The sequence below is a fragment of the Miscanthus floridulus genome, chromosome 2 (genome assembly GCF_019320115.1).
Source record: "Miscanthus floridulus cultivar M001 chromosome 2, ASM1932011v1, whole genome shotgun sequence".
NCBI lineage: Eukaryota > Viridiplantae > Streptophyta > Magnoliopsida > Poales > Poaceae > Miscanthus > Miscanthus floridulus.
In genome coordinates, this window is record NC_089581.1 from 112,799,692 (window position 1) to 112,813,764 (window position 14,073).

At 50.2% G+C, this 14,073-nt stretch overlaps 1 protein-coding gene across 1 annotated transcript in view; it reads right to left on the reverse strand.

Moving 5' to 3' along the window:
* LOC136536881 (flavin-containing monooxygenase FMO GS-OX-like 2) overlaps positions 1–4,107 on the reverse strand; it is a 29,481-nt gene extending 25,374 nt beyond the window's left edge. The window contains exon 1 of the mRNA XM_066529029.1: positions 4,046–4,107. Coding sequence (XP_066385126.1) covers positions 4,046–4,107 — 62 coding nt within the window. The remainder of the gene's footprint in view (positions 1–4,045) is intronic.
* Between the last annotated feature and the right edge of the window lie 9,966 nt (positions 4,108–14,073).

A 14,073-nucleotide genomic window follows, 5' to 3' on the forward strand; every position in this document is an offset into this window, starting at 1 on the left:
TGGGAAGAAGCCGGACATCTCTTTCTTTCGGGTGTTTGGTTGCAAATGCTACATCTACAAGAAGCAGCAACACCTAGGGAACTTTCAAAGACGTTGTGATATTGGTTTTCTTGTTGGTTACTCATCAAAGTCCAAAGCATATCGAGTATTTAATCATGCCACCGGCTTGGTTGAAGAAACATATGATGTGGAATTTGATGAATCTAACGGCTCCCAAGGAGCACATGAGAATCTTGATGGTGTAGGTGATGAACCATTAAGGGAGGCTAGGAAGAACATTTCGGTTGGAGACATCAAGCCACAAGATGATGAAGATGATGTACAAGTGATTAATCCACCTTCTTCATCAAATGTGCCACAAGATGGTGATAAATATGGGAGAGTAGAAAATGAAGATACTCATGTCTCCCATGAGCAAATGGTGACACAAGCACATGATGTTGATGCTCCACAACCGCCCCCCTCAAGTGGTTGATAGAAGAAATTCACCTCTACTACAAGCTCATCCATAAGATCTCATCATAGGGAGTCCATCAAAGGGTGTAATGACTCGATCTCAAAAGCTTGCTTCGTTTATTGAACATCACTCTTTTGTCTCTTGCTTTGAGCCTACTAAGGTAGAAGAAGCTCTTCAAGATCCAGATTGGATAAATGTCATGCATGAAGAGTTCAACAACTTCACCCGCAATGAAGTTTGGACTCTTGAAGAGCGACCACAAGGTGCAAGAGTCATTGGAACAAAGTGGGTGTTCCACAACAAGCAAGATGATCAAGGCGTTATTGTGAGGAACAAGGCAAGACTAGTTGCAAAGGGGTTCTCTCAAGTTGAAGGTTTGGATTTGGAGAGACCTTTGCACCGGTTGCAAGACTAGAAGCCATTCGTATCCTCCTTGCATATGCATCACATCATGAAATGAAACTATATCAAATGGATGTGAAAAGTGCATTTTTAAATGGCTTTATTAATGAGCTAGTCTATGTTGATCAACCTCCCAGGTTTAAAGACCCTAGATATCCTAATCATGTTTATAGGTTGTCCAAGGCGTTATATGGGCTTAAGCAAGCCCCGAGAGCTTGGTATGAGCGCTTTTAGGACTTCCTCATTGAGAAGGGCTTCACCATTGGGAAGATCAGCACCACACTATTCACCAAGAAGCTTGATGGACATATCTTCATTTGTCAAGTGTATGTTGATGATATCATCTTTGGATCATCAAATGAAGATTCTTGCAAAGAGTTTGGTGAATTGATGTCGAAAGAGTTTGAGATGTCAATGATTGGAGAGCTTACATTCTTTCTTGGTTTTCAAGTCAAGCAAATGCGAGAAGGGATTTTCATCTCTCAAGAGAAATATACAAATGATCTTCTCAAGAGATTCAAGATGGATGAATGTAAGCCAATCAAGACACCAGTGCCAACTAATGGACATCTCGACCTAGATGAGGGAGGTAACACAGTTGATCAAACTCTCTACCGCTCTATGATTGGTAGCTTGTTATATTTAACCGCATCTAGGCCCGACATCATGTTTAGTATGTGTATGTGTGCTAGATTTCAAGCTAATCCCAAGGAAACTCATTTGATTGCCGTTAAAAGAATCCTTAGGTATCTTAAGCACACACCAAGCATTGGCCTTTGGTATCCCAAAGGAGCTATATTTGAATTAGTTGACTATTTTGATTCGGATTATGCCGGTTGCAAAGTTGATAGAAAAAGCACATCCGGAGGGTGCCATTTGCTTGGTAGATCACTTGTGTCTTGGTCCTCCAAGAAACAAAATAGCGTGGCTTTGTCCACCGCCGAAGCGGAATACATTACCGCGGGTGCTTGTTGTGCACAAATTCTTTATATGAAACAAACTTTGCTAGACTATGGTGTAGTTCTAGAAAAAGTACCTCTTTTGTGCGACAATGAAAGTGCGGTAAAACTTGCAAATAATCCGGTTCAACACTCTCGCACCAAGCACATAGATATCCGCCATTACTTTCTTAGAGATCATGCTGCAAAGAATGATATTTCATTAGAAGGTATAAGGACCGAGGATCAATTGGCGGATATCTTCACTAAACCGCTAGATGAGACGACTTTTTGTCAATTACGGAATGAGCTCAATGTTCTTGATTTTAGCAACTTCACTAGAAAATGAGCTTGTGTTGTCCCTTGCATTGCATTGTAATATACAACATATTTAATCTTTGGTAATGCATATAGTGCTTGTCTAACATGGTTAAGATAACAGCCAGAAAGCGTGCGAAGAAGCTTAACCTTGGATCAAACTTGACAAGCAACTAGATTTACTTTCAAGTATTGCATTGCATATGCATGAATGTTGTTTTGTCGTTTATCTTCAATTGCCCTCTTATTGCCTATTTTCTTAAAAAGAATTATAGCCTAAGGCAAAATATTTTGAAAATTTGAGGGTTTGAGAGAGTTCACTCATATCAGTCCCAATTGGTGTTTATTTGGACCTTATTGAAGTTGGGACTTGATTGGGAACAGGCAGCGCAAAGGAACTTTAAAGATTTGTTGGAAAAGAGTGACCGGACGCTGCAACAGACTCTAAAGTCCAGCGTCCGGTCAGTTCACAGGAGGTGAACTATGCTGCAAAGGAGTGACCGAACTCTACTGTCCAGCGTCCGGTTAGAAGGCGTTCCTATGTCCGATCGAGCAAAGATGAAGGCGACAAGTTGGACCAGACTCTGGCTGCGTCCGGTCAGTGGTGATCGGACGCGTCCGATCGTGATTCCAAGGATTTTGGACCTCTCTAGAATCGACCGGACTCAGGGTGGCAGCATCCGATCGTTGCCACTAGAGCGTCCGGTCAGAAGAAAACGTTTGGATCGCGGACTCTTTTCTTCTTTCCTTGTCCAACTCGGTCTAGGGCCACCATATAACCGCAGCGCTGCGCGCGTTTTGACCTATCCTGCCGACATCACCGCCGCACCTCCATCGCCTGAACCCTAGCCATGCCTCCACAGCTCGCCTGCGCCGCATTGCTTCCCCACCGTGAGCTCGTGCCTCCAGTGCTAACTCCCACGCCACCTTGCTGCATCGCCGCACCCGCGCCATCCGTGCCCGCGCCTTCTCTGCATCGCCGTGCCCTACGCTAGTGCCGCCACCGTGCCCGTGCTCTGCTTCAGCATCACCGTCGTGCCTTCACTAGAGCCACACCACAGCACCAGCCACCCGTAGCTCAACAACACCACCAGAGCCTCCTCTTGCACCTACTTCACCGATCCAGTGCTCACTACCTCACCGGAATCCTAACCCTAGCCAATCTGGTGGTTCCCCGATTCGTTCCTCTTCTTGTTGATTCGCCGGTTCGTCAGGTAGCAAGCCCTCATTTCCAATTTCTTACCTAATGCTTGCTTCTTAGGCCCTGTTTGGCTGGGCTCCGACGGCTTTGGCTCCCGCCTATCGGCTCCTAGGTGGTCGACAACCAGCTACTGTTCACCGGAGCTGTTTTTCTCTCTCCTCCTTTCCTCTCTCACTAACACCACTGGAGCCGGAGAAGCTCATTTTTCTGGCTCCGTGGCTCCTGCTCCTATAGGCACCTATCGGCCCATGGGCGGCCGACACCCAGCTACAGTGCAGGAGCCAGAGCCCGTAGGAGCCTGGCCAAACGGGGCCTTAGGGTTTCGTATCTTTAGATGTATATTTAAATTATTCGTATATATCCTATCTATTCCATCCTGCAGCAAGTTAGTGTTTTTGAGGTCTCTTTGGTAGTTGTCAGTCAACTCAGGGCCAAGCTCGCAAGTACGAATCAAGGCCAAGCCTCAGAAGTGATAGTTGGCAGTTGATTCTTGTCAGTGTAGTTGTTCTTTTCAGTTCCATTAGATGGCTTGTGTCAAGAATGTCGGAGGTGGTCCCGGTGATGAGGATCCAAGGCCCCTGCCTCACCTGGCTTCTGCAGCAAAAGGCAAGGCGACAAAGAAGCTTGCAATGAAGAAGCGCAAGTATCCAGATGCTGACACAGCGAGAGCAGCCGCTATTGCAACCGCCACAGAGCATGTAGAGGCAGGAGGTGCTAGGAGTGGAGTACAGATTGTAGATCAGCTTTCTCCAGCTTAGAGGGCCGTTGTCCAGGAGGTTGAGCGTCGTCATGGTGGTCCAGCTGGGACAGCCATGGTAGGAGGATGGCGTGTTGCTATTGATGAGAGTCAGCGTCCGGGGGAGTCACAGCAGGAGCCACAGCCAGCAGAGTAGACTTAGGAGGGAGAGCAGGCAGAGGAGACAGAGCCAGCACCACAACTTCGCTACTCTAGTCATACCCATACCCAGGTGACACCAAGGGCAGAGACATAGCGGAGGGGTTCTCATCTACCTCCTAGACCATAGGGTCTGCCTCCAGTGACTCATCTGGATTTGAGGGCTGCCACGACCAAGTAGGTGCAGTAGCTCAGGTTCGTTCAGTTCGACGAGTGGTTTCCATCGAGGCGGGATGAGCGTGCATCAGAGGGCTTCTACACACCACTGTAGGAAGATTTTTATAATGCATATCTTAACAGTGGGGCAGCATTTAGGTCTCAGAGGGTGTGCAACATTGAGTCCATTGTGGAAGCAGCCAAAGAGCATATTCACCCTTACCTATCTTACTTGCCAAGGCTAACAGACTTACTTGGATGGACAGGCTTATATGTTCCATCTTGGGTCCATGAGTTCTATGCTACACTTTGGATTGACCCGCAGCATAGATTTATACACTTTGCATTCAGAGGCAGAGATACATGCTGATGAGCTTTAGGGTTAGGGAGATATTCAGGCTTCAGGAGCAGCCCGTCTGGCTACATAAGGTTTGCTATGGACAGACAATGCCTCCCAAATGCCCTCGTGGCGGTATGGTGCCTCCTATAGATTTGGTCCGCCATTACTTCACAGAGCCATTCAGCGAAGGATCGAGCAGGACACCCAGTGATCTCACTCCTACTGCTAGAGTACTTGATGCTATTATGAGGAGAACCCTGCTTCCGAGGATGGGGTATCACGAGGGCTTGACTCGCATACAGTTATGGCTACTGAACTCTTAGATGTAGCAGACTGTGTTTGACATTTGGGGTCTCCTTTCTATTAGAGATGGAGGATACTATTGTAGAGGGATTTAGAGGTCACTGGCAGCTGCCATATGCTCACTGGATTACATTCTTGATTCATAGAGCAGTTACAGTGAGGCCACTGGAGATGCTAGCAGAGTACAGCGGTGCTACTACAGAGTTCCCTACATACAACATGACTCAGATGCTCCGCCATAGTGTAGGGAGGACACCTAGCCAGCCGCGCCATCGTCCAGAGGTACCAGAGACTGTAGCCTAGCAGGATGAGACCATCAAGGGTATAGTAGCTATAGAGGAGGAGCAGTTATATGCTCCACAGGAGGGGATGGTTGAGAGCGACCCCAGCGATAGCTCAGATGATGACTACTGGGATATCCCTCAGATGCCTCCTCGATGACATGACCATGAGGCCGGTAGCTCTAGCTCAGCTCCACCTGCATCACAGACAGACCCCGCTCTACTTGCTATACTTGAGCGGATGAGGCAAGATCAGGCTCGCTAGGCTCAGGAGACCGCTGCTACGTTTGCATAGTTTCAGACCAGGCAGGATGAGTTCCAGCGATAGTAGCAGGCGATCCAGCAGCAACAGGCTATACAGCAGCAGCAGTAGGCCATGCATTAGTAGCAGCTTCTCATGTAGCAGCAGCTACTCGGATTTATGCAGCATGTTGTGGCAGCTATTGGGGCTCCACCGCCACAGCCTTCACCCCAGATTGGCTAGCCTGCCACCACTTCTATGACTCTAGCTTTACAGCCTAGTGGGCTTCAGAGTCAGGGACAGACTGCTACTCAGTTTGCTTCACCTACAGAGCAGGTGTCCTAGTGGTTTGCTTCGCCAGTGCCAGCCCTGTAGTTCACACCTTTTCAGACGGGCTTCACACCGGCTCAGACTTCCTCGTAGCTTGTGCTACACTACTACACAAACTTTACTGGAGGCGGACGTTTTCGATTTTCCGCGGCGGGCAAAGCCGTCCGCCGCGGCCTAGAGGCCACGGTAAATCGTGGCTTAACCGCGGCGGGCGGCTTTGCCCGCCGCGGTTAATCTATTTACCGCGGCGGGCGGTGTAACGTGCCCGCCGCGGTAAATATACTTTTACCACGGCGGGCACGTTAGGATGCCCGCTGCGGTTAATCATTTAAAAAAAACAAAAAAAAACAGGAGCCCGCCGGCGAGCCCGTTCTCGAGCCCACCGGCGATGGATCCGGGCTTCCCACGGCCGCCACCACCTCGCCAGTCGCTCGCAGGGGACCACGCCGACGCCTCCTCGCGGATCCCCGTGCCTCCTCGCGGATCCCGCCGCGCCGACGCGTCCTCGCCCACCGTGGTGGAGGTCCCAGCGTCGTGGTTGTGGTGGAGATCCACCGCCGGATCCGGTCGCTCCACCGCCAGATCCACGGAGGAGGAGGGTGCAGCCGCCAGATCCGTGGGGGAGGAGGTCGCCGCCGCCGGATCCGTGGAGGAAGAGGTCGCCGTCGCCGGATCTGGAGAGAGGAAGAGGGAGGAGTGAGGGAGATGGAGAGGAAGAGGGAGAGAGGGAGATGAACTCACTGGATTTGAAACCCTAGCCCCGCGCCGTCGTCGTTCATGGAGGATCCGTGGGGGAGGAGGAGGAACCCTAGCGCACGGGGAAGAGCCACTCGGGGAAGAGGAGGCAGCAAGCGCACGTGCTGGGGGCACCGGAGGGGAGGGAGGAGCACACGGCAGTGTCACGGACGAGGCACCGCCGAGCTGATGGAGCACCGGGGGAGGTCGTGCGCGGAGTAGGGACGGACGGCGCAGGGGAGGGCGGCCAAGGCCGCGCACCGAGCGGACGAGCGGAGCCAGACACCGGGTGGGGCCAGGGGCGCAGCAGGTCGCGGTCGGAAGCCGGGGCTCGCACGGAGGCCGGGCGAGGCAGCCCCGGACGCTGCGGGCTTGAGCAGGTGAGGCGCGGACGCTGCTTGCGAGAGGGGCGCCGATGCGGCTTGGGAAAGTGACGGGAGCGAGAGGGGCCGAGCTGGGAGAGAAGTCATTTTCCCTTTTTTTTTTAAGGAAACCATCGGGCGCCAGATCTGGGCTGAATCCGGTCGTCGTCCACATTTTAGGTGGCGGGCATTTTAGGACGCCCGCCATGGTAAATCAATTTACCGTGGCGGACGTCTTAAGATGTCCGCCGCGGAAAATAGGGTATTTTCCGTGGCGGACATCTTAAGACGCCCGCCACGGTAAATCGATTTACCATGGCGGACGCGTTATGATGTCCGCAGCGGTAAATGTGGATTTACCGCAGCGGGCAAATAAGGTTGCCCGCTGCAGTAAATCGATTTACCGTGGCGGACGCGTTAAGATGTCCGCTGCGGTAAATGGGGATTTACCGCAGCGGGCAAATAAGGTTGCCCGCTGCCGTAAATCATTTACCGCAGCGGGCGTCTCAGTGGCCGGTCGGACACCAAATTACCGTGGCGGGCAAAAACAGTGCCCGCCACGGAGGCCAATTATGCAACGCTGCGCAAGTTCATTTCTGTAGTAGTGCTAGAGACTATAGTGTCTAGGAGCCTTGGTGCTTTCTTCAGTGAGTTGATAGGGCAGCCTACTCTGCCATATCTACATGTCCTAGGTCCTTCCACAGTTGCACCTATTACCGAGACTATAGAGACGCTCCCTTCTTCAGTTGCTTCATCAGAGACGCCTGCTACAGTCATACCTGCAGGGTCTCAGGCCGCTCTAGTCCCTGATCCAACCTAGACCACTTTAGCATCACTTCTAGCTATAGAGGGTCAGACAGCTCAAAGCTTAGGATTAGATGATGATGGCACATAGTTCCAGCTCGCTTCTCGCACCTCAGCACCCGACTTGTCCGCTGCAGCCCCACCAACCGACCCTTAGGTTTTGGTGTTTGACGCCAAAGGGGGAGAGGGATCGAGTATGCTAGACTTAGGGGGAGCGACATATTTAGGGGGAGTTTATCTATCATATTTGGTTTTTTATGTGTGATACACTATTATGCATTCATGTGTGTTTACTTTCATGCATCGAACTATATTTATGTGATAGTGATATCTACGTGATCATGATATTTATGTGATATGTGACATGTGTGCTCTCTACTTTGAATTATTTATATGTCATATCACTTGTGTTATGGTCATTTGCTTTGCTTCCATGTTTTACTCCGATGCAAATGAGCTTTATTACTTGTACTCATGCTTATTTCATATCTTTGGAGTACATTATGTTGGCTAGGGTCATATAAGCTTGTCTAACTCTTTTGTTCTTATTGTCAAAAGCTTATATGAACCAAGTATGTTAAAAACCTCAACTCTTTCACATACTCGAGGTGGTATTGTCATCAATCACCAAAAAGGGGGAGATTGAAAGCATCTAGGCCCCTAGTTGGGTTTTGGTGATTAATGACAATACGTGATTACTATGACTAACATGTGTTTTGCAGAGACAATTAAGTTAGGCCATGGTAATGGAGATTGATTGGGCAATAATAGTTGTCATGCCCCTACGATGGAAATCATTTCGGTTTTCAAAGGATGGACGACAAGGTTAAGGATGGACAAGTTCTAAGTGTTGTTTGGTGTTGAAGAGGCACCTAGAGTAGTTTAGGACTTTATTTTTCCTTTGGCCGTACTATTAAGGGGGGTATGGATGGGTAGCTTGACCTAGGTGAGTCTAGTGGGTTAGGTGTGGTGCACACTTGCTAAATCTAGCACTAGGTAGCTCCTAAAAAGCCCTTAGATCAATTGGAGCAAACTTCATTCATGTATGATTGAGAGTTGGAAGTGAATGGAGGGTCAAATACTGATCGGACGTTGGTTTCGATGTGACCGGACGCTGGCGCAGAGTCCGGTCAGTTCATTTGATCAAGGTGAATTCGTCTAGTGCGACCGAACACTGGGTCTCAGCATCCGGTCGACTCCAGTAAGGTTCTAGAGAGGGAAAATCGTGACCGAACGCATCCAGTCAGTGCTGACCGGACGTTGTCCAGTGTTCGGTCACAACTTAAACACTGGGTTTCGGGGTGAATTGACCAAAGCGTCCGGTCAGCATGACCGAAGCATCCGGTCACCCCGTAGAGGCACATAATGGTTCGTTTTGAACACGGGTGTATAAATACTTCCTCCATTCATGTGAGGGGGTACTTTTGCTCATTCCAACAGCTGAGAAACACCATTGAGAGTGCCAAGAAGAGCAAGGTCCTAGTGAGGTGATTGAGATTTGTGAATCCAAGAGAGAGACCTCATTAGTGAAAGCAAGAGTAGCAAAGTATGCATCCACCCTTCTCATTAGGCTTGTCGTGGTCAAGTGAGAGTTCGTGCTTGTTACTCTTGGTGATCGCCATCACCTAGATGGCTTGGTGGTGATTAGGAGCTTGGTGATCATCCGGCAGAGCTTGTGGATGACCCAACTCAAGTTGTGAGCGGTTGTGGGTGATTTATCACGACGGAGTGTCAAAGAATCAACCCGTAGAGTGCACTTGATCCTTGCTCAGATCAAGGGGGAGCTACACCCTTGCGTGGGTGCTCCAATGAGGACTAGTGGGAAGTGGTGACTCTCTGATACCTCAGCAAAACATCGCCGCGTTCCTCCTTCTCTCTTTACTTTGAGCATTTACTTTGAGCTATTCAATTCTTGTCTTTACATTCATAGAATTGCCATGCTAGAGTAGGATTGGAACTTATGTTGCAAGACTTTTTGTGCGGTAGAACATTAGAAACACTTTCTAGGCATAAGGGGTGAAGTTGGGCTAACTGTAGGGTTTAATTATTGCAAAGAAATTTAGAATTAGCCCAATTCACCCCCCCTCTTAGGCATCTCGATCCTTTCACCCGGTTTCCCCCCTCTCTTCTGCCATGGCTGTTGAGGGAGGGATCACAAGGGTCACCTCTGACCCAACCTCTGCCATCACCGCCGCCGCTGCTGCCGCTGTACTCACAACCGGCTGGGAGGATGTGGCCCCTAGAAGGGAAGGTCACACCGCCACCAGTCTGCTTTCCCCATCGCTCATCGCGACTCGCTGTAGGTTGGGTCTCCACTCCTCCTACATGGGACACGAGGCGATGCCTAGTCCCATCAGTCCTTGGCCACTGTCAAATAAGTATAGGTCAGTCGTGCTAAAAGAACTCAATTGTGAGATAAAAAATGAACATAGATGCATACCTAGACAAAAGTGGCAAGGCCCTGAAGCCCCGACCTGCTGGCGATGAGCCCACCAGACAAGGACCACTCATGGGTCATGACCCGCGCCCCCTCGTATCGACCGAGGGAGGAGTTGACCTGGCCAGTTCCTGATCGGCCCATGAATGGCCGCGACCGCCGGCTCACGGCGCACCCACCGGAGCAACTGATGGGTCATCTCCCTGTTGTGGCTCATGCACATGCGCTGACTCCAAAGATGCGGGGGTACGAGAATGTTCCTCCGACCAGCCGGTGTGCCCCGCCATGCTCAGAGCAGGGGGGTGCGAAGCCAATGTTGCCTCCTTCGACCGGCCGGCAAGCCCCGCCACACTCGAAGCAGGGGGTGCGACACCAATGACGCCTCTAAAGGGTGCGGCGACAGCACCCGCTTCGCCTCTCGCTCGACGGTGGTGTTCGAGCTCACGGCATGCTTACTTGACGTGGGAACATCGCCGTGCCTCTCTGTATCCTACCCACCGCTGACGGATGCGGTCGTAGGCTCACGACACTCCACTAAGGTCACGATGACGCCCCTATCTCCTTCATCCTCAGAGGTGCTTGCGTCGCCACCCATCTCTGTGGGCTCCTCCGACTCAAGCTCCGCCTCCATGTCACTCCTATTTTCACCTGCCTGGACCCACCGGCCGATCTCCTTCTCCTTCTCAAACCTCCTCCAGACCTTCTTAGCTCTCTTCTTCTTTTTGGCGACCGCTGCCTCCTTCAGAGCAGCTTGCCGAGCTGCGCCCTCTGGCCCCCTTGGAAGATGTGGCCAGGATTTGTAACCCTTGAGTCCCTACTAAACGGATGACTCAAAGTCAAAATACAGGAGAGCAAGAAAGAAAAGGACACGGAATAAGAGGAGGGGAACATACCAGATTGGATAGCTTCATGGCGTGAAGAGGTATGAGCTTTCCTTCAAGGGACTCTTTATCCCTCAGTTGCAGCACCCAGTCGAGTCAACTCCAGACTTCATCCTTTGGCAATTCCTCCAGCGACACGCGGTCGAGATCCGTTGGGCCAGAGTACGCCCACATCGGCCACCTCCTCTCAGCCAGTGGGGTGACTCAATGATGGAAGAAGGTGTGGAAGACCCATAGCCCATCGAGGCTATGTTGCACCAGCTTCTGAAGCTCTACCTCAATGACCTACAACTTGTTCTACTGACTGGAGGGACCCCATGACCAGCTCTCCTGCCTCTCCATCCTTCTTCTGATGAACAGCAGGAATGATGCCTCCACTGGGTTCCTAATGTAGAACCACTCGCGATGCCACCCCTGATTGGATTCATAGGGGGAGTATGCAGGGTAGGAGCCTGACGGCCTCAGCTTCTTCTGCAAGGCGAAGCCCCCAACTGACGTGGTTCTGGGTGACCTCCCCTCAGACAAGGCTTGCCCAGTGAAGATCCGCTAGAAGAGGTTCGTGTGCAGCTCCATCCTAAGGAAGGCCTCATAGACGGTGATGAAACCGACAACGTGCAGCACCCCAGTCGGATTGAGGTGCTATAGCTCCAGACCCCACTCGTTGAGGATCCCACGCAAGAACCAGTGCGTGGGATATCCAAGCCTGCGCTCATGGAAGGTGAGGAAGGAGACAACCTCATTGGCCCGTGGTCATAGAATAGCTTCCCCAGGCATAGGAGCCCTCCAATGCGCCACCTCCTTCGGCGAGAGCAGCCCCTTCTCGGTGAAGGCGACTAGCACCGCCTCATCTATGTTGGATGGCCTCTAGTTCGACATCGCGCTCTAGATTCATGAACAAATATGTGAGTTCTCCTCTCCCTCGCTTTACCCTCTCTCTCCTAGAAACCGCCGTGGTGCATGAACAGGCTTGGCGAGAAGGAAGAAGGAGGAGAGGCGGCAGGTGGAGAAAGGCGGAGGAATGGGACAAAACCCCTCTCCCTTCCCCTATTTAATGCGGATAGGCATGCAGTGAGACGCGTCCTGGCTGATGGGATGTGCCCTACCCAATGAAACATCACCCGGTTAAAATGGGATGTGGCCTAGGTTGGGCCCACCACTACCACAACCTAGGCGTAGGAAACAAGGCGCAACCACATGCAAATGACCCTCCGCCTTCCCTGGTAGGGTTTGGAAGGGCCCACCAATAGGATCTCTGTCAAGGAAAGACCAATAGGCTACCTGTCAACAAAAGATGCTCGATATTCCACCGAGGGGTATCCCATGATGGTAGATTTGTCATAGAGGTGAGCGAGATCAGGAGCGAGATGGTAATACAAACACCAAGACATAAGATTTAGATAGGTTCGGCCATCAGTATGACATAATACCTACATCCTATGTTCTGATGTATTACATTGAGATGTCAAGTAGGGGACCCCTGCCTCTCCTTATATACTCTAGAGGGGTAGGGTTACAAGGAAAGTATCTTATTTGGTACTATACAATAGCTTACGGTGCACGCCGAGCAGCGCCATGCACACCTTGATCTTATGGGCTGGGCCACCTCTAATGGTGCGGCCCATGTCTTGTCTTATGGATACTGGGGGCCATACCCCCACAGCTAGTCCATGAGCCTGACAGTAGGTGATGTAGTCACATGGTGCCAGCGTCAGAAAGTAGAAGACCAGTCGAGCAGGCAGCCAGCCCCTGGGCGTAGCCTCGAGATGAGAAAAGTGCACATTCACCGCAAGGTGAAGTGTGCCCACTTAGTCCCCGAGCCTGCTGGAAGATGAAGAATGAATCTTGTAGCAGGGTCAAAGAAAAAGAAGTCTAAAAGCTTTGTCGACGTCATCCAACATGCGCGTATCAAGACCCTAGACGTGTTGCCCAAGATCAGCACCCTGATCTGAACAGCATGGAGCAACTTGATAGCACATCGATGAGACGTAGCAAGATCCAACCACGAAGGGCGATGTGGCAGAACCTCTTAAGTTATAGGGCACACATGCACCTATCACTGTCCGATGACCTTTGACATTTATGCATACGTTTCCAATAACTTAAAAAGACTGTCGGGTGTCCTCGGGGAACCCCGAATCATCCACGATTTCCGAGCAGGATCACGTTACAGAGTCATTGCAGTATTACAACATTTATTCAAATATCTACACCAGAGTAAAAACAGTGGAAGTCTTACAATAACATAATTTACAAAACAGTGGTTTCAAACCTCATAACTAAGTTCGATGATTATTACAAAATGAAATAGTGGAGCAGCATTATAATATAATACAAAACACACAATGAGACTGCCCTGCCCAAGGGCCACACATTTACTTCTCATCGTCATCACAAGGTACAACTGTCATGCAGCATGATCCACAATAGATCTGCTCATGAGACTCACCTGCAACAAGGGTCAACGAACCCTGAGTACAAAAGTACTCAACAAGACTTAACCGAAATAAGAACTGATAACTCAGGAATGCAGGCTCAGGGATTCAAGGTATGATTTTAGCAATAATCAAAGTTATTTTGCGTAAAAGCTCTTTAACAAAATTCTTTATTTCAACAATTTAAACTTCATAAAATCATATACAAAGATGACACGATCCATAATGAGATCATAAAACTTCATATCCAACACCTTCATCAACCATTCTCAAGTTCCAGTTATTAATACTACGATGATGAACAGTGAGTTGAGTCTCCATAACCGAGGAGCAACGACGATTCGAACCGATTATAAACCCAGCTAGGACTTCCAGACCACACGACATATGTAGGTCCTCGACCTACATATACCAACCTACCCTCAGATCCTCTGAAACAAGAACAGGTCCGCGCCACCCGAGAATACAGTACTCCACCAATCCAGCCCATAGCCACGTGGGTACACGCTATTCCCACCATCTCTTCACTCCCAGTGCGCGAGTAGCCATTCTCGTAATAG